At 27.8% G+C, this 20,958-nt stretch overlaps 2 protein-coding genes across 4 annotated transcripts in view; both read right to left on the minus strand.

The window, feature by feature from the left end:
• Nucleotides 1-606: 606 nt before the first annotated feature.
• On the minus strand, nt 607-5,496 carry LOC132934917 (piggyBac transposable element-derived protein 4-like). Its single transcript, XM_061001337.1, has 2 exons — nt 4,518-5,496; nt 607-3,610 (listed from the first exon to the last, which is right to left on the minus strand). Exons 1-2 carry the CDS (start codon nt 4,612-4,614, stop codon nt 1,908-1,910), a joined length of 1,800 nt encoding a protein of 599 aa, XP_060857320.1. The 5' UTR covers nt 4,615-5,496; the 3' UTR covers nt 607-1,907.
• Nucleotides 5,497-8,734: 3,238 nt separating this feature from the next.
• The window catches only part of LOC132934033 (phosphofurin acidic cluster sorting protein 1), a 33,071-nt gene continuing 20,847 nt past the window's right edge, over nt 8,735-20,958 (minus strand). Inside the window, exons 9-20 of one of the 3 annotated variants that reach the window (XM_061000315.1) lie at nt 19,750-19,809; nt 15,586-15,737; nt 15,323-15,511; nt 14,394-14,602; nt 13,919-14,073; nt 13,648-13,852; nt 13,531-13,573; nt 12,919-13,070; nt 12,626-12,849; nt 12,202-12,318; nt 11,969-12,139; nt 8,735-9,606 (exon numbers count right to left, since the gene is read on the minus strand). In XM_061000315.1, the coding sequence (XP_060856298.1) occupies nt 11,994-12,139; nt 12,202-12,318; nt 12,626-12,849; nt 12,919-13,070; nt 13,531-13,573; nt 13,648-13,852; nt 13,919-14,073; nt 14,394-14,602; nt 15,323-15,511; nt 15,586-15,737; nt 19,750-19,809 (1,652 nt within the window). In that variant the 3' untranslated portion in view covers nt 8,735-9,606; nt 11,969-11,993. Of the gene's footprint in view, nt 9,607-11,968; nt 12,140-12,201; nt 12,319-12,625; nt 12,850-12,906; nt 13,071-13,530; nt 13,574-13,647; nt 13,853-13,918; nt 14,074-14,393; nt 14,603-15,322; nt 15,512-15,585; nt 15,738-19,749; nt 19,810-20,958 lie in introns of all 3 variants that reach the window. The other 2 variants (XM_061000314.1, XM_061000316.1) reach the window with 2 other exon arrangements.

Here is a 20,958-nt window from a genome sequence, read left to right on the forward strand (position 1 = left end):
CAAATACACATCACTATGTTCTGTCTACAACTAATATGGTAAAATACAATAATTTTGTTGATTAAATATAGTAAGTGTAAGTATATATTGTGTAACCAATTAATTATTTTCTAATAATGAATTTGATTAATATAATATTTTGTATAGTTGTGGACCATTACGTAAACAAATACATAAAAATAATTTAATTATTTTGTTGGATTTCTTATTGATTAAAAGTATAGAAGTACCTACAGTAATTCATTTTATACATTTATTTAAAAACTATAAGACATTTATAGAATTACTAATATATTTGTTAGGTAGCTTTTAAAAAAAGGTAGGCATAATTATTAATTTTATATGAAAAAAAAAGGAAAATATTTTTTGACTAAGTTAAGTTATTTTTATTTTCTAACTAATTCGTAACTTTTATAGTAAAAAAAAATTTAGGTAACTTTAAACTTAACTTACATTTTTGATTTTTCTATAACAACTTAACTTAAAGAGTTAAAAAAAATAGTTAACTATCCCAGCATTGGTAATTGTTAAAATCAGCTTATTATTTAAACCAGCAGTTGCCAACCTTTTGGACCTCGCAGACCACTAAATCCATAACTCTAAATTCTATGAATCACTTATTATGTTTAAAAAAAAATACGACAATGCCTACGATCAGCAGACGACTAAATATTTCAATAAAAATAAAAGTTAAAATGAAGACTGGATTCGAATCCTTAGTGATTATCAACGTATTCAAGGAATACCCATTAATAAGAGGTTTATATTTAAACATTAAAATATTATTTACGTGCATTTTACTGAGCACGATGATGACACGCCTATCTACAATGACAATAATAACCCACCGTTGTTGGAAATTAGGTCTATTTATTTTATAACACGCGATAATAATGATAATAATAATATCTTATTTATTGTAAACTGAATCTACATACAGCGACATTATACACTACTTTTTTATATAACGATTACAAATAATGTTCAAATTTTTCTGTGGTCTACCAAATTTTTACCGTGGACCACCAGTTGGCGACCGCTGATTTAAACCATGGTACACTATGTTTAACTAATGCAACTTGTAATTTGTTTATTACTATTGTTAAATCAAACTGAGGATACTGACATGTCTGTTTGAGCGTTCGTAAATTGAGTTGTTTTTAATTTAATCAGAGGAATGAATAGTAATCGGGTTGTATGTTTAATAAATTTACCAATTGTTAGTAGTGGTCTTAATTATATTATTAAAATTATTTTTTGGATATTTAGGTAGTTTCTATTTACTTTATTACTTAATCATTCCACGGCATCCAATTATACAATTCTGGTGTTAGTTTTTATTCATACTGTATCAATTTATAAAGGTTGCATATTAAATATCTACCTAATGAACTTTATAATATTTGTGGCGTTAGTTTAATACTTGTAATTAAATAATTGTACTTTGAGGTAGAAGAATGAATCTCAAGTTGGACCATCACAAATTTAGTAAGACTAAGTAAATTATATTTCATTCACATTAAGGCAGAACCTCGGTGATAAACAGTTTTCATAAATATTTTCCTTGCCAAGCACTTGTAAATTATTTACCATTGGCAAATCAAGCGGTTTTTTTTGTTTTTTTGGAATTATCACTTTTTTTTATTTTATTTAATGAATTTCCTGAACATATAATTATAAAAATTAAATTAAGTAGTTAATTTCCTAATTAGTTGTAAGTATTTTTTAATTAACCAGCCAGGATTTCTCAACTTTTATTGTTACCCGGTAATTAATAACGCATATATAAAAAATTAAAAAAATTAAGTATTTAAAAAAAAAAATACATGTATCAGAATTTAAAATTGACATGTAATTACATTTAAGTATTATACTACAGTCTATATTAAAATATGAAAAAATAGTAGTCAAAATTCTTTTGTGTGGTATATATTAAAACAAGGTACTGCGCATAAGCCCACATCACATTCTGTACACATGTATCTAGTGTCAGTTCGCTTATTATTCTTCTTGCATAGTTGGCATCTTCTTCTGGCAAGCCTTCCAGATTGTGTTGCTGGAACTTGTGATGGAAAATGTCTATCAATTAGTTTTGATGGTTGGTCCTTAGCTGGTGGTCTTGATTTTGCTACACGATCAGTTTGATATTTTTCTATTATTTGTCTTATTAGTTCTATCTGAAACTGAGATTTTGGTATATGGTTTCCAGTAACTGTTTTGTATGACGAGTAAGCATTTAACAATGATAAATCTATCAAATGGAAAAATATTTTTTTGTACCATTTCATTGTTTTTCTTACACATTCCACACTACTTAGTAACATAACAGTATTATCCACAAATCCCATATTTTTGTTGTATTCTTTAACACATTTAGGTTTCATTGTTACTTTACCATGTTTTTTAATAGGTAATTGTTCATCTTCATGTATCGTGGTAAGCATATGCACCTCTCTCCGGTCCATCCATTTTATTGTTAACATTTTCCCAGTATGTTTACTTTCAGTTTGACCTGGTTGAAATTTAGTTTTTTTGAATGGTGGCATTCCACGACGATTACATCTTACAGTTCCACAAGTATTGGTTTTTTTTTTATGCAAGTACATTGATAGTATTGGTGATGTATACCAGTTGTCAGTATATAGAGTATGACCTTTATTCAAATATTTTTTCATCAATGTTTTTACAACAGCACCTGATTTGCCTAAGTTAACATCACATGAAACAAGACGTGTAGTTTTTCCAGTATATATTATGAAATCTAAAATATAGTCTGTTTTTACATCACACAAAATAAAAAATTTGATTCCAAACTGATGACGTTCAGTTCTTATGAATTTCTCGAATGGCACAAAACTCTCGTCAATAACAAGATTTTGAAATGGCACCATAGCAGATTTGAAATTATTCTTTATATCTTGTAATACCATATCAATTTTGAATAAGCGGTCATTTGAGACTTGATTGTTATTATTACAAAAATGAATATAACGCATAAGTAATTGAAACCGATTTCTACTCATAATTTTTCCAAAAATAGGAGAACAAAGTAGTGGATCTGTAGACCAATATTCTGAAATGTCAAGTTTTTTATTTCTTGCCATAAGCATTAGTATTGAAATAAATAAATATAATTCTTCTGATGTAGTGTCATACCAACTTACATTGTGATATGACATAATATGTGATTCAGTGTTTTGCCTATAGTATTCATTTGTTTCATATGCAACTTTGCCCAGTAAAAATGGAGTTACGAAAGCTTCAAAAAAATCTAAAATAGTAGAGATACTGTTCAGTTCAAACTCTTTTTGGATACCACTTTTACTAGGACAAAACTGATGAACTTTAGGTTGAAATGGTGTATCAGATTTCCATTTAAAATTTGGAATAAACAGACCTTTGTTAATTTTTCGAGGTACAATTACTTTTGGTTGATGTGTTGGAATTGAAACTTCAGTTTCTTCTTCAGTATCAGGTTGTTCAGTATCCGACATAGTTTTATACTTTGCATCATTTTGATGGAATACAGTGTATTTGTGAACATCACCTTGCATAGTTCCAATGTCTTGCTTAGAAGCGATTTCTTCTTCATCAGATTCATCAAAACTAACTGTAAAATACATAGTATAAATAAATAAACAATTTACTACATATTATAAAAACATGGTATACCTTGCACAATATGTTATCATTAGGGACCGGATTTATATGCAAATGCATATATGTATTGAAATAACCTTTTTGAAGTCTGATGAGAACTGTCCTACTTAGATCATTCTTATTAAAATAAAGCTAATCGTATTTTGCATATTTCAACGTTTTTACTTATTCAATGCATATCTATTGCATATTTGTAGTTTTATAGTGCATATTATTATTAATGGTACATATATTTGTTTTCTGTCATATTTTCACGTTCACAGCCACATAATATCAATAAAATTATGACCGGTCCTTATTGCCAAAGATGAGATTAAATACTCATATGCGATATAATTATATATATATATTATATACATATATATATATATATAGATACATTTTTTTGCATTAAACAACTTCAGATCATTCAGTGCTATAAGGTAAAATATTAATTCAATCTTAGTTTTCACTTTTTATCATTGTGGGCTAATATTTTATAGATTGAAGATAACGAATGTTAAATGGCAAAGAACTTGGTGAAGACGACAAAATACTTTATATACTTTTAAAACCTTTCTATACCTACTTAATACTTATTTTTTACAAAATTTAAAAAAAAATATTTTCGATTTAATTTTAATTGCATATTATGTAACATATTACACCATTTTTAGAAGCATATTTTGAGGATTTTTGTGCATATAAATCCGGTCTCTAGTTATCATGAACTTTTGTATAGTAATTAAACATAATGGTTATACAAATTAATACAATACATGAGTATAACACACAAATAATGAAATACAAAGGGGTTTATAGGGTATATGTGTTTTATATAATACATACTATAGCTATTTAATAGTAATAATAATTACCGGAAAAATCACTTATGAATTCGTCGTCCGACTCCTCGTTTGCCATAATTTCATCTAAGCTTGCCAACATGCTTTTATCACTTATATTATGCGACATGATGGTAGTAGGTAGAATAATACAGAACAACAAATACACAAGTATAACAAAAATGAATAGAAACGTAGTCACTCAGGTGTACAGTAAATACTATATAAATATTAAATACGTGATGAACTTATAACGATCAAAACATTCAAAACATCAAACATTGATATCAAATTATCAAAACATAATAACTGATAACAATATTTCGGGAAGCCCGGGATATTCAAAAATATTAAAATACATGTAACTTCTTTGGTAAGAATAGTACCATAGGCGTAGTTAGGGGGGGGCTTAGCCCCCCACGCGTCGTTACATGTCTGCCCCTGGAAAGGCCAAAGCCCCCCTCAAAAAAATTTACCATCCTAGTATGAATAGTACTATGTTTTTTTTACGTATAATAATATAGTATATTTCATTTTCGAAAATACCGCAATTTAGCAGTTATTATTTTTTCTATCAGATTATCTGAACGCACATATGATGCGTCAATGGCCTCTCATATTCAGTCCTATAATTTTAATTTTAACAAATACTTCATCAAAATTAAAAGCTAAACATGAATATAATATTAGAAACGGAATTGATTTTTGATTATGAAAATTGGGCCGATTATTAACACATTGTTATACTGCATACCTATGTCTTTTTGTAGTTTTCAGCTAGTGTGTATGATAAAAGTAAAAACAAGTATTCTAAAAAAAAACTAAATAACTGCTCGTAACCAGGGTTGGACTGTATCAAAGATACGATATATTGTATCTTGTATCTTGTATCATGATACATTTTATACTAGTATCATGTATAATTTTTTACCAAAAGATACAAGATATTATTATTGTAAACATTTGTACTGAATAGTACCAAAACATTTTGATTTTCGATATTAGATCATTTCGTCGCGGATTATTGTATTTTTACGAAAAATTGTCCAGGTGCAATCGAACCGAAATTAATGGTAACGAAACAATGTACCATACATTCTTATAAATTTAAGATGATTTGATAAACATAAAATTAAATTAAGAGGATACCACACCCGCATGTGTTGTACCCGTCTTACAAACACGTAACATACCAAATTTACGCTCAGAAATTCAAGTTTTATGCCATTAGCTTAAAAATTAGAGTAAATCGACCCATTATGAAACTTGATGGTAAAAATATTATCTATGTTTTGTAGGAAGTTTTTTTACGATAATTCAGTTTTTAAATGAGTTATGAGCATTTTTAATTTACGTTTATTATACACGCAATAAATCACTTAAAAACTGAATTATCGTAAAAAACTTCCAACAAGGCACAGATAATGTTTTTACCATCAAGTTTCATGATAGGTCGATTTTCTATAATTTTTAAGCTAACGGCATAAAACTTGAATTTCTGAACGTAAATTTGGTATGTTACGCGTTTGTAAGACTTGTGTTAACAACACATGCGGGTGTGCACTGTGCGTCCTCTTAAGGTGCCTGTATGCCCGTACACGGCATACCTATCTACACTCAGTCAATAGTCATACAGAAAAGCACTAAACCGAAATTTTCGTTAAAGGCCATAACCAATTTTATTAAACACATAAAGCAACTATATAATAAGTATAAATTAAGATGTAATTTGCATATAATTTATTAATTTTGGTGTATTTATATTATATATTATGTGATGTATTATTTATAAATGTATAATGTGTACCTATTGACTTGTTCTATTATTTAATATAACTATGACTTCCCTAACAGCACCGGAACACTTAGGGAATTCCCAAGGAACTTCTGACGGAACTTTAGGGATTATAGAAGGAACTCCTATTTTATTCCTTACGTATTCGGGTATTCCTAATGTCCGCACCTACGGAATTCCATTTGGAATAACCTAAGGAATTTCATAGGGAAGTACTTAATAAAGTTCATAATGAAGTACCTAAGGAAATCCTATTTAACATTGTGTATTACATTAAATGAATTCTGATGGAAAGTTCTCACAGAGTTCCAAACTACAGAACTCACACCTCTGTGTAACAGATTATACTATTAAAGGTAAAAATGTTTGTACTGCACCATTATTATAACACATATTCACCATCTCCATCCTCCAAATTGTTCACAATAATAATAATAATGTATATTATATAAATAAATATATTATTATATATATATTGTATAAATTTATAAGTATTTATAAATACTATTATTATGTATTTATTATGTTTAGACAGTTTAGTGAATTGTGCATAAACTATAAACATTTTACATTTATTAATTAATATAATTTGATTGGAAATATAAAAGTATCATGTATCTTGTATCTTGATTCACTAAATGCATCATGATACTTTTTTTTATAATATCTTGCCCAACCCTGCTCGTAACAACATAATAACATATGTATTCATATTTAAAAACATGTGTTTAATCCATGCTAAATAATAAAATAACATTCAGTCACGCGTAGGGAATAATAATCCATTTACTTTAAATGTAAATTTGACGCCTAATGGCATCAAACGCGATGCTGATTGATCCTCATGACGTACATTTGCTTCAGTGTGCATTCAACGTGTTAAGAAAATTATTGCTATAAAACTATCTTTTTGTACGATAAATTTTAATGTTATAAATATAAATCATATAATAATATATAGATATATAAATTATAAAGTATAATAGTGAAGATGAGAAATACATAACACCCCCACATATTGTTCTGGAAAGGCAAAAGAATAATTTTGCACCCCCACTATAATTAAACCTTATTTTTAAATCGAGTTTTTTTTTTTTTTGGATACACTTAACAATATGCCACATTAATAGAATGTATGCAAACAATATTATTACATCCATTCAGGCACGGCACTAGATTCTTTCCCAGGGGGGGCAAATATTTTTTTACATGAGCTAAGGTTTTTTTTAACAAATACTGGGGTTATTTAAATAAAAATTAAATATTTTCGTAACAAAATATTATAACATATATAGCTATTTAGTACACAAGTTTTTATATTGTATGCTCTAAAAGTCTTAACGGATAATATGTACAAACTTTTGAATAGTTAAAAATGTTTTAAGAATAATGTCAAATATTTTTTTATGTACCTTATGTAAGAAAATGTTTAATCACAGACCTTCACCAACTATATTCATAATGAATAATAATGTACAAAAATGATAATTTTTTTATGACTTTAATATTACATACCTTTGTGAATGAATAATTATGTTTCTTTTACTTACCTACATTTCATAAATATAAACTTAAGTAATTGTGTTTAAAAATGAACAAATTAATATGTTTGAATCATCTTTAATGCAATGATTTGGGGTACCTTTGTTTGTTTATTTTCATCCAGTAATTAGTACTCAATAAAGGTAACAATAAATAAATAATCTAATATTAATATTATTATTTATTTTCTACCTATTTATTTTAATTTATGATACCTATTATTTATAGTCTTATAATAGAATAACATAAGTTTCTAACTATTTTTGGTATAAAAAAAATACTTATTTGTTTTGAGCTTACATATACTGTTAGGGTTGCCATATGGCCCGGTTTTTAAATATAATGAATGGACAGACATTTAAATGATAACATTTATGCCATATTATGTAATGATAAAAACAAAAATTATCAGTAAAAAAAATATTATTACTAGTTACAGCCCTTTTTTACGGAACAAAGGCAGAGGAGACTCTAAGAAGTAGTATTTTTTGCACTGTGCCAGGTTCCAACCAATAACTACACTCATGGGGCCAGCTAAGTAACCATTGGACCACGCTGTCCACATTATATATATAGAAGTAATATAAATGATGTAAACAAGTGTTCAGAATTCAAACACATTTTTATGGAGCAACGTACAAAAAAGTCCAAATTAGGGCAGCTAATAAATGTATTTACTCTTCTTTAGATCATATCATTGTTAGTGAATTAAAGTTTATAGACCACAGAAGTGGTTTAATGTATAACAAAAGTAATGAATGATGACACTTCTTGAAGATCGGCCACTCTAACATACCATTAATACATCGGTACTTGACATTATGACACTATTACTGATTTAGGATTCAAATCTTAAAAATAAACACAATATAGGTACTAGTTATTGTGCTTCTAGAGAAAGTATTGCAATTAATTGAATGGTATCACACACATTTATTTTTAATTACAATAGTCAATAATAACATTTATTTTTTAGTTTGATTTTAACCCTTAAATGGTAGTGTATTATTGTTTACGAGCTAAGAAAAAAAAATAAAGCCTTGCCAGTTAAATAGGGCAGTTAATATGTTCATGAGATTCGATTACATTGTTCTTTACAATTCTGCTATCCGTCACATCCAAATTGCAGTAGTTGGGTCTCTAAGACAATGTCGATGCATTGTGTCTCCCAACTATTGGTCATGCAAGAATCTGGCATTGGTTATTGTGATGTATTGATATCTACTCGATAGGTAATAATAATAATAATAATAAAATGCTAATAATAATAATGATAATAATAGTAATAGTAATATGATAGTAATTATAATAGCTATAGTAATATAATAAGAATAAAATAATTATAGTAATATTCCTTAAATCTATTGATATTGATATTTCAATAATAATATTGAATTTAATTAATAAGCGTTATTTCAAACGTTTCAAATGATTTTAATAGTAGTATTACATTATAAAAATTGTTTTCATAAAAAAAAGTCTTGGTAGTTAAACTTATAAAATCACAAATAAATAAAAATCACACATAAATAGTAGTAAGATAATTAGGTACAATAATTATAATAATAAAACGTGTAGTCTTTGGTTACAATAATAAAAACATTGGATATAGGGTTTACAATAATTACGAGGGTTCAATGGTTTATTTATATGTTTACGAATAATAAATAAATCAGTTTATAAAATAAATGGAAATACCTATTGTTAAATATAATATTCAACCACTGCACTTTATGTAAGGTTGTTGTGTTTTTTTTTTAAATTTAAAAGTTAGGTATAAGAAAACTGAAACAAAAAATTACACATTTTTTATTAAATTAATTGTATATATAACTGAATTTTAATCACACATTTGTTATTAAATTAATTGTATACATATTGATTTGTAGTATAACAACTTATAAGGATAATTTTGATTTTATTTATTTAGTAAACTATTATTAATGCAATGTTTAATGAAGTCGGCAAATAGAGTATATAATATTGCATGATACATGTGTTTGGCCAAATGCTGTCCAAGAAAACTAAAGAGCATTTTAACATGGCATGCATAAGATGGATACAACATTCAAAGTGAATTGTACTTCGAAAGCAAACTATAAAAGCTCAGTTTAATTAGGTATAACATATAATTTATTATAAAAATGAATACATTTTATCTTCAAGTATAAAGTGTATATGGCCCAGTTTAAGTTCATTGATCAAAAGCACAACTGTTCTAAACATTGGGTCTGGGCAATTACAAGTTAAAAATTATTGTTTTAAAACTTTTTTACTTAGCTATAATAACTTGTAAGCTATAATAATTAAGTAACTATAAAAGTTAAAAATAATGATTTTAACTGATAATATTATTGAGTCCAGAGAGATCTGTAGAATAATTGATTCATTATAATATTATATTAAACTAATATAGTTTATAATATAATATAATAATTATATAGTATAATATTTATCAGGGATGGGCAACTGGCGGCCCGCGTACCTTTTTTCACTGGCCCGTGCTATATTTAATTTAGTTTATAAAAATATAAAATGTTAAGATTTTTCTGTATTTTATTTTATTATATTTATAAAATTATTAAAATCGATAAAATGTTTATCGTAAAACATAGATATAAATTCTTATCTAGTATTGAACTATTAAATGTAAATAATATAATTATTATTTATAGGGGTATAGTTAACATTAGGTTTTTTTTTTTGCTTCCTATGTTTTCTGGCCGCTAGATTTTTGCACATTCAAAATTGGCCCTCTGGTAGCATTGAGTTACCCATCCCTGATATATATTATATAGGTACTTATAAATGGGATTCAAAACAGACTGATTTCCATGCTGAAAATACCTACTTTCATTTCAACTATAGATTATTAGCATGGAAAACAGCCCGTTTGGAATCCCTTTAATAAGTAGCTATATAAATATATTAAATATAACATACCTTTTATAAGGAAATCTGAAAGGCACTTAGATTTCTTGCATGGATCATCAAACACACACACACGTCAACAATTTAGCAAGTCGCATATTATTTCACTGCTAAACCAATCAATTGTTATTCTATCATACCAACTCATCCATTGATTTGATTTTGATATTGAAAACAGATTTGAATATTTAATATGTTTATTTGGATCAAGAAGATAAAATGAGGAATCATCCAAACTTATATTTATATGAAATATATATTGCGTAGTCAGATTGATTGATCCTAGACCTATAAACTAGTTTATAGATCTATGGATTGATATATTATCCATTATAGATCGATTCATACTGATCAATCTATTTAACTACGCAATATTTCATATGAACATAAGTTTGGATTCCTCGTCTTATCTTCTTCAGATCCTACTAAAAACTTTTAATCAAATTTGGACATTAACTTATCAATTTTTTGACGTACAATTTAAAAATGTATAAAATATTTTTATATCTCTACATAGGAGTTTTGTATATTCAACAATGATTAACACTTCTTCAGATAAATAAATGAAAAATATTATTCGTAGGATAAACATATTAAATGTTCAAATTTGTTTTCAATATCAAAATCAAATCATTGGATAGGTTGGTATGATGGAATCAAAATTAATTGATTTAGGAGTGATATTATATGCGATAAGCCAAATTGTTGACGTGTGTGTTTGTGTGTGTGTTCAAGAACAAGTCCCCTTCATATAACCACACTTTTACTTACACCAATAAGTAATGATCATTTACTATGCACATAGTATCATGATCCACATGCAGGAAATCTTATTGCCTTTATAGAATTGCTTATAAAAGGTAAGTTTTAAAACATATTTTATGATATAAATGAAAAATTAGAAATAAATCTAATGTTATACGACTAAAATAATTAAAAAGAGCTAACTAAATCAGTATATGCAATGTCAATTACAATTTACAAGTTATAACAAACTATCGTATTATTTATTAAGTACCTTGCTATAAATAATACAGCTTACAGTCTTTATTTAGAGTATGTGTGTGACCTGTGTGTGTACTGTGTATGTGGTTATTGCAAATTAGGGGAAGTACTATTTGCGTTTTATTTTTCTCCCGTTTCACTCAAACCTTTACTGGCTCGACTGGTTAAGCCATATAAGTTTGTATATTGAGCATAACAATAAAGTAATTACCGGAGTTTTAGATCATTGTGGCAATTTAAAGTCCATGATTTAAGTGCGGTAGACTTGCTGGTTGATAATCCAACGAGTAAACTGCAACTGGAAAATGTTTGATGTGCGTTTGCCACTGTGACGACAATTGGAAAAACTTAACACCACTCCATTCATATCCATCAATAGTTACTAGAAATTTAAACGTAAAATAAATACCATTAACAAGTAAGCAACTTGTAAGAGCGAGTTACTTGTGAGTGGAAAATGTTGAGTTTTTGGTGAGCAGATTAATCTTAAAACACTGTCGATTACTTGATTCTTGGGATCTAAGTCTTTTTCTTTTTCTTTCTTTTTTCCCAATCGCATAACTAAATTTACATAAACAATTGTTGTAGAAAAGGTATGGTAGACATAATATTAGATTCAACATTTTATTTATCATGCACAAAGTTAAATGTAAGGAATATAAGTCTAGTTCACAAAAATAATTTCTGACAGCCTAAATATATGTGAAATTTTAAATTTTAAATTTTAAAATGTGTGATACAAAAAAAGTTATTAAATCAAAAGATTAACGATTCCTTAAGGCTTAAAAGGTACAGTTACATAATTTTGTTAATAAAATTAGTATTGAATGAACATTATTATCGCTGTGTGTATTAATAATTTGCTTACTTTTTTGTTTTTTCTCCTTAATATAGCTCACGGTAAAAAATGCTAATGGTTCTTCATTGGTCAAAAACAGTCTTGAGATATGTAAACTCTTAAAACCAGTCTTTAATGTGAATTTGGTATCCACTCGCTTACTGCTTGGTTCATTGCCTCGAGTAGTGACTTCTTTGTTAGTGTTTGGCACTAACCAATAATCGAGTTGTAATTCTAGGGGCTCGCATAACTCCCTGTTGGGGACAAAATTGTTAGATTACAAAAATATTTAAGGTTTATCAAGTATTTACCAATTGACTTGCTTTGTGGGTGGAGGCAAGTATTGCATACCAATATTGGGTGAATTGGGCGGTGTAGTCTTGTCTAAGATTGACTTACGATCAATGATGATTGAACATTGATCATCAGTATCATTTGAACCCGATGCCGTATCCCCAGAGCAAATTCTCACATCCTATATAGTGGTACGGTTGTAATAAGTTTAAAAGGCAAATACAAATTTAATAAAATAAAACCAAAAATAATTTTTATTTAAAAGAAAATATGTGAATACAAAACCAACTTCATTATTTAAAGTACAAAATATAAGAATATAATATAATCAGATATACTCTATTCTGCGAGATAACGCGCAGATTCTGTACATCCCCCGTTATTGAAACTGGTTCCCGCATGGAGATGCGTAGAATAACAGATTTGGTCTACCCGCTGTGCGTTTTCTCATTGAACCGAGTATGTATAAGTATATTTTTAATAATAATTTTTTTTTTTAATTACAAGAAAAACAATTAATTATTGTTTTTATTTATATAAAATACTTTAAATTTAATTTAAATAATTATTGGTCAACTGTAAGATTAAGATATTACATTAATTCTCTCAAATTTTCAAAAACAAATTTAATATAAACTTACATTGACAAATGGTATGAATGTTTGTAAGGCTTCATCATCAGAACTGTAAAAGTAAATATGTATAATATAAAGGTATAGTTTGTCGCTTGTGTCAAATTTTCATAAATATTAGCAAACCTTTTTTCTTTATATGAAAGCATTGCTTCAGCAATCTGCAATTGAATTGTATTAGATGCTTCCATGATGTAATTTTGGATTTTGACTATTATATCTGTTCCATCACCACATTCTAATTGTTCCTTCCAGTAGTCTTCTTTGAACAGAAATGTTGTACCATAATAGCTGTCGACTGTACCCAAGTATCTTGAGAGAGTGTTAATTCCTTCATATCATAATTTTGTCAAAATTAGATACATATACAAACTTAATTATTATTCATGTGTATTACCTAATGGTATAATATAAAATTTTATATAATTCATCCAGTCGGGTGGCTTGAATGATAACTGTTCTACATACTGTCGTAATACATAGTTTACAAAACTATCAGAACCAGCAAGCAATATCTTCATTTGACTCGGGGGTTTGGGGTTGGAATTACAGCTAAAATGATAATAATAGTAAAACAAATAATATTATATATTATTAATATTATTGGTAGATACAAGATTGAACAAGATGTCACAAGATATGTAGTATACAAAAAAATGTTAGATAGGATTCTTAGGAATTATTATTTTGCATATTAGGGCAGTAGTGTATAGGATTTTTTCAAGGGGAGTATATAAAATTTTTAATAGACATTCAGTATACACATATTATTATATACATGATATATTGTGTACAAAATTTGGTCTCAGGGGATATGATCCCCCCCCCCCCCCCCCCATAGATACGCCATTGTATTAGAGTGTTAGACTTACTATTTTTGTATCTTGTTAATAATGCACACAAAAGTAGCACGCACGTCCGCTAATCCAGCTGGTGTGATGACTTTAAATTGGTAATTCTGCAGTTTGGATGCGAGCTGACAACCCAATGGATCCGCATAGTGTATTAAACATAATACTTCAGGCATTTTATCTTCGGGTGGTAACACTTTAGACAGCTGTTCCATCAATGCTTTTCTAGGCTGTTTGTATAAAAACATAAATTTAGTAAATTAATACAGTATAATATATGACACAAAGGTTTCATTTGATATTAAGCTTGAATCAAGGATATCTACTATAATTATGGTTGGTTGGAATTATAAGGAGAACAATTTATTTGAGAATAAAATTTGGAGTAATTAATTAATTAATGTATTGTGGCTATTGCTGGAAGTAATTATTTGGGGAAATTTGTCAAGCATTTCATATATTTTTTTTATAGAATAAACAATGTCCATGACATTATTGCTTTCCTGCCTGACATTGAAGTTTTATTGAACCTTTACTTGACAATTGAACACTATAAATTTGACACAATAATGTTGTTTGAATATAAATTTTTCTAAGGAGTTTAGTCTTCTAAACTATTATTTAAAATAAAAGTTTAAATGTATTTAATTTTGTTTTCAAGTATCTGATGATTGATAAAGATTAGAAGCTAGTGTAATATAATTGTAATTTTCTTTTTCAATCAAAACATAATAATTACAATATTATAGTAAATATTTACATGATATACTTATTAGTAATTTATTGTTATCATATAATAAGAAGATTAGACCTCGTAATGGTAATTCACATTTAGTAAGCCACTAAAACGACTATGTGGGTTGTTTAGTTAAATGTCTAGACTAATAGTAAATTTGTATTCTAATTTAAACCTGAACCATTTGATTAAATATATGAAGGCAGTAACATACCTCAACCATGGAGACTAGATTTTCTCCTGAACCTCCAGTACCGGTCCCTACGTTTGTACGATCATTGTCATTTGTCAGCTTTGGCATTGGAGACTTCTTGTACTTGTTTGACGATGAAGTGCGGTCCCTCGTGAAAATTCTCGATTTCTTTTCTTTTTCCTTTTCTTTTTCCACAGTACCAGGAGTTTCCTTTAAAACACCGTGTCCACCATTAGCATTAAAATGTACCAATTGTCAGTTCTCAAGTATACAATATATAAAACCTTTTTATCGTCATTGTTGCCCACTTTCGGAGGTGACGAATTCATCGGAGTAGGGTCACTGTCCGTCCAGGTGTCCAAATACGAATCGGAATCGGCCTTTTTCGAACTTTCGTCACTAAATCTTTCAATGTTACGTTCTACGGTGGGCACACCTATATCATTAAATAAATATATATACATATAGGTATAATTATATCTATATTTTTTTTTTTTTTTGAGAATCTGTTTGATCTAATACATATTGGTTTTGTAAGCATTTAATATATCTTCCCCAGCCAATATTTGTTTATTAATTTGACAAATTGTTAGCTAAATCATGATAAAAATTAATTAAGCGTGAAGAAAATTGAACATGCAAAATGAAAATAATTATAGCAGTTTAAGATTTCAAAAAAAATCAATAAAATATAAGTTTTATTAAAATTTAAAAACTATGTTAAGTTAAATAATATTAAAAACTAATTTTTATTACTAAGTAGTTCGTATCATACTCTCGTTTTTAAGACTAGAAACAGGTATAATTGTATAAGTAAAAATTGCCTGGTCGTATTTTAATTACAAGAACAATTGTTAAAATATATAATATAATGAATATGGATACATTATTTTTATAGTATCAATAAAGAATTATAATAAAGTTAGGATATTAACAGATGGTTATGTGTTACCTAGAATCTTTGGGATGTAGGTAAAATCACTTCACAAATCAAGACTGTAGTCCGTAAGGCAAGTAGGTTTAAAATTGGGCTCCTAAATGGCTAAATACATTGTATAATGTAAATTTGGCAGGGCCTCGCCATTTCCAACCCGTCTCACATAAACACTGATAATTGTGGCACTGCATGTTATAAATTCAACTATTTTACCACAATAAACAGTCGTTTTACACTTTTATCATCGAATAAATATAAAAGTATAATAAAACCTTAACTTAAATACGTACCTATATAGTATTATATAAGGCGGATTAACATTAACATTCTATCATATCAAATCACGTTAAAAAATACACAGCTGTGAAATAGGTGTACAGTGTAAGTACGCGTTTTTTCAGTGGAATTATGAAAAATTTTATTAGATTTTCTTTAGAAAGGTTAATTGTTTTCTTGTAATAATAATATAGGTACACATAATATAAATATTATTGTGCCAACTCCAAGACAACAATACAATTATTATTGTTTTTGAAACAGAATAAACATTTTATCAGCAGCAAACAGGACGGCCAATTACAGCATGACAGTTGAAATTCAAAAACCTAATTTCGAATTTTCGGGGGGTGTTAAATTTTGAAGTCTGGGACAGTGGGACGCCCCGACGCCTTCTCTCTTCTAAGCTATGCGTGATATTGTTATGAAATTCTATGGCCGCGAAAGTTTGTCTCCCGCAGCAGCTGCACTTGTGCGTTTGACACTCGTTAATTAAAAAAATTGTTTTTATTTTTTATTATCGGAATTAGTTTTCACAATAACGCTGCGTTCATTTATTGTGCCATTCAAATTTGCCCATACAGACGAAATGTGAAATAAACACGCTTTACACGACTACAATATGTGCGTGATTTAATTAGAATTTATTGTTCGTGCGTAGAGTTTATATTATTATTATTATTATTATCGCGCCGACAAACTGTTCTAAGAAAAAAACACTATAGACCGAATCCCGCACCATTGCAAGGTCCGAGTAATGTTGTTTCCGTTTGTGTGCGTTCGATTGTGAACATTCATTCATTCATTATTCAATTAATACGTTCGTTAACGATTTTCAATGTCGTGAATTAAAATCGTGTTCCAAGAAAAGTCGAAATAGCATTAATGCACTAACGACTACCAGGTTCAACGACGATGGTTTTTAGTAAACAAAAGTTCCAAAACTCAATTGGATAGGTATCGATTAAATAATTTAATACTATGCTGATTTTATGGTTTCTTAAATGTACCAAATGAATAAACGAACGATCAACAATTTACAGTTTATTGGTAGTTTTAAAATTATGAATAGGTATGTGGCGAAAAAACCTTAAATACACCATAGGTCACGCGCATCGTTTACCGGGGACAGAATTTCGCTATATTTCCAATAAATTTGGGTCGTTGGTTGGTTGTAGATTTCGAACTTCTCCAACCACCGGGATACCCCGATAGCTCCAGTTTTACAAACCGACTGTGACGAAAATAATAAAAACGCGTGTAGGCTTGACCAAAAAGTGATGAATTTTATTGAGAAATTTCGTAATTTGTTCGGCACTGCTGCAAGACAATTATTATTGAAGGGTACGTATAGCGACTAGCAATTTAGAATAAAGCCTGGGCGGCTTAAGCGGAATATAACATTAAGAATTAAATAAAGTATTATAAACATGTACCGGTGGCAATGATGAATGGAACTGAATATCGGATGGTGTATTAGAGAGAAAAACCTCATTGAGATGGTTTGAGCGTATATAAAGATGCGAATTCAGTATTTCAGCAACGAGAGAAGAGGACCGACCGGAAGGGCATAACGATTAAGGGATAATAGGGATATATGAAGTCATGCGGACATAGTTGATTTATGTATGTATGTATTATAGTAGATATTATAGTGAGACAGCAGTGGATAGAGCTTTGTAAAGGGCGAGACCACGTATAGAATTAAGAAAAAACAATGGAACTTTTCCCAACATTTTTGTCAATATACTTATAAATTTATGTAATTTTAATATTGCAGCAAATGTAGCAAATGTCATAGAACATATATTATTTTATAATATCGTACTTATGATTTATGAAAAATATGGTTTGATAAATCGAAAAGTCCAAATGTACTTTCGTAACAGGATTTCAGAAAGAAAATATAATACAAATACATAAAGTAGTTCTTGTAATTGAAATTAGCCCAGATTGGATAAGGGTTAATGAGACCATAGAATGATAGAATGGATAAGTCACCATAATTTATAACGCGAGAATGAACAGTTTAATATTTTGAGGTTTCAAAGGGTCTTATCAATTATATAACAAATACAATTAATGATAAAACCCCTTGGTAGAGTGAGAGCACCATATTATATAACTGCAGTCTGTTTCTTATCCATATTTTGGACCGCAACGCCTTATTTTGTTAGTATCGGAATGTCCTGTCCATTCTTATATTATTATCCATGGTATTCACGATGAAAACGAACTATATAGCGGGATTAAAATGTACGTACTACAAATTACAACACAAACACAAAATCAATACTGTAAATATATGAAATAATAATAATTATTATTATTAAAAACTGTTAAACAAATATTTATAATTTAAAATTTATGGTTAGGTTATAAATATTATTACCTACATATAATAGTACTTTAAAATACAATAACATTTTTTAACGTCCAATTTTATCCATATTTTATTATTCCAGTCAATTACGTTTTAAAAAAATTAATTATTTTCAATTTGTATTGTTGTGATTTTGAATCGTTTTTTAATGTTTTAACATTTTCTTCTAAAAATATATTTGAATGAACCCCTAGTAATGATCCAATAGTTATTTATAAGTTAATAACTTATGAGCATTTCATGTTTGATTGAGCGGAGCAAAGTACAGCCTTACAGGGATACAAAATTACAGAATACAACCCTCAACATTTTGATGGGCATAACTATGCTTTAAAATACTTATAAAATATATGAAATTGTAAGTCCATAATTCAATATTCACAGAACAGAAATGTAATAAAATCATTCTATTTCAAAATAAGAGTTTTAGATAAGAAAAAAATGCCGAAATCACCAAGATAAAAAATATTACTCATAAAATAAATGTACTTACTTCATAAAAAAGCACAATAATTGACTGAGATTATGAGTGCTTATAATCATTATATACATTTTTTTATCATGCACATGCAATGTAGTTGTAAATACTAATTACTAATAATAATAAATATGTACAAATTTAAAAAATAAAAATAACAATAGGTACATATTTATTTTATTATATAATAATTTTTTTAATGTGTAAATTACTAGGTATTTAAAATGGGAATTTCATTGTTAAAATGTTGTCTTAAGAGAATAATATAGAAATTGTTAGTAATATTAAGTGCATTGGATATAAAGAAAATACAACAAAAGAAGATACTTTGTGCTTATAACTGCATTTTGATCGGGAATTTTCATAGTGCTAACCTTTGGTTCTGTTGTAGGGCGGAAAACTTGTGGTGTGACTTTTCTTATGGGAATGCCGTCCTAGTGACAGGGTGAAAAAATATAAAAATAATTTAAGTGAATATTACTTTTTAAACAATATTCAGATAAAAAGCATTATTATGTTACAATAGATACAATATAAATTAGAATAATTATTAGTGATGGACACAACCAAATGCATAACTTTTTGCATTATTTTAACTTATTTTTTATGGGTTTATACTTTTCTTCTAAACCAAGTTATTTGTTTCAGTTTTAAATGGTACAATTAATTCTACTGTAATAAAAATTAACATTCATCAGAAATATTTGTTTTGATGTCGAGATTATTAAAACACACCCAAGCTAATATCGTAATTGAATATTTTCATGTCATAACTAGTAAGATATAATTGTATTATTACAAAGTGGTTCAAGCTGTGAGTGTCAAATTAAAGAAAACTATGAATATGAAAAGTAAGACTGGTCCATCACTATTATATATTTATAAAAAAACAATATAATATATTATAATATCAACCCATCAACGGAACTGTATTAACATATTAAATCTAATGTACATTTTATAAAAAAAATAAATAATAATACAATTAATAGCAATAAATAATAATATAAGTACAAAAACAACAACTATATAAGTATGAAGTATTATATATAGTATTATATATATAAATATATATATATTAATATTATATATAATATTAAGATTAAAAAAAAATGTAATACCAGTGTATTTCCTAAATTTGTGAAGTTCAAAAATGTGTAAAAGTAAATAGTGTAAAGAGTACGTTTTTTTCTAAACTACAACAATTTGTGTTTTTGTTATACCTTAGCGCACAAAGAGCTGAAAGCTTGTTATATAAGGCAACATTTGTAATATAAGTTGTTTTCGTAGTCACTAACGATAAACAAGCGCAAATCATTCAAATTGTTGGCAAAGCATACCGCTAGAGCTTCTCGTCAAAATTTTGCGGTCATATGAAATGTTTTATTAATTGTAAATTAAATGAATAGGTATATTATATGACACATCAACACACTTAATTCAATATATAAAAATATTAGATACAATGACACAGTGCTGTTTTATTAGCACATTGTCATTAGTAAAATATGCAAATATACATCGAGTTCATAGCGAACAAACAGAAGAATCATTCACATGCTAATTTTTCAGAATAAGAATTA

This window comes from Metopolophium dirhodum, chromosome 1 (genome assembly GCF_019925205.1).
Source record: "Metopolophium dirhodum isolate CAU chromosome 1, ASM1992520v1, whole genome shotgun sequence".
Lineage (NCBI taxonomy): Eukaryota > Metazoa > Arthropoda > Insecta > Hemiptera > Aphididae > Metopolophium > Metopolophium dirhodum.

What these genes read in the sequence shown, in the direction of transcription:
- LOC132934917 (XM_061001337.1), bottom strand. Translation starts at nt 4,614, where the DNA reads ATGTCGCATAATATAAGTGATAAAAGCATGTTGGCAAGCTTAGATGAA. An exon ending in ATTCATAAGTGATTTTTCCG is followed by an intron (nt 3,611 to 4,517) that starts GTAATTATTATT and finishes TGTATTTTACAG; the next exon opens with TTAGTTTTGATGAATCTGAT.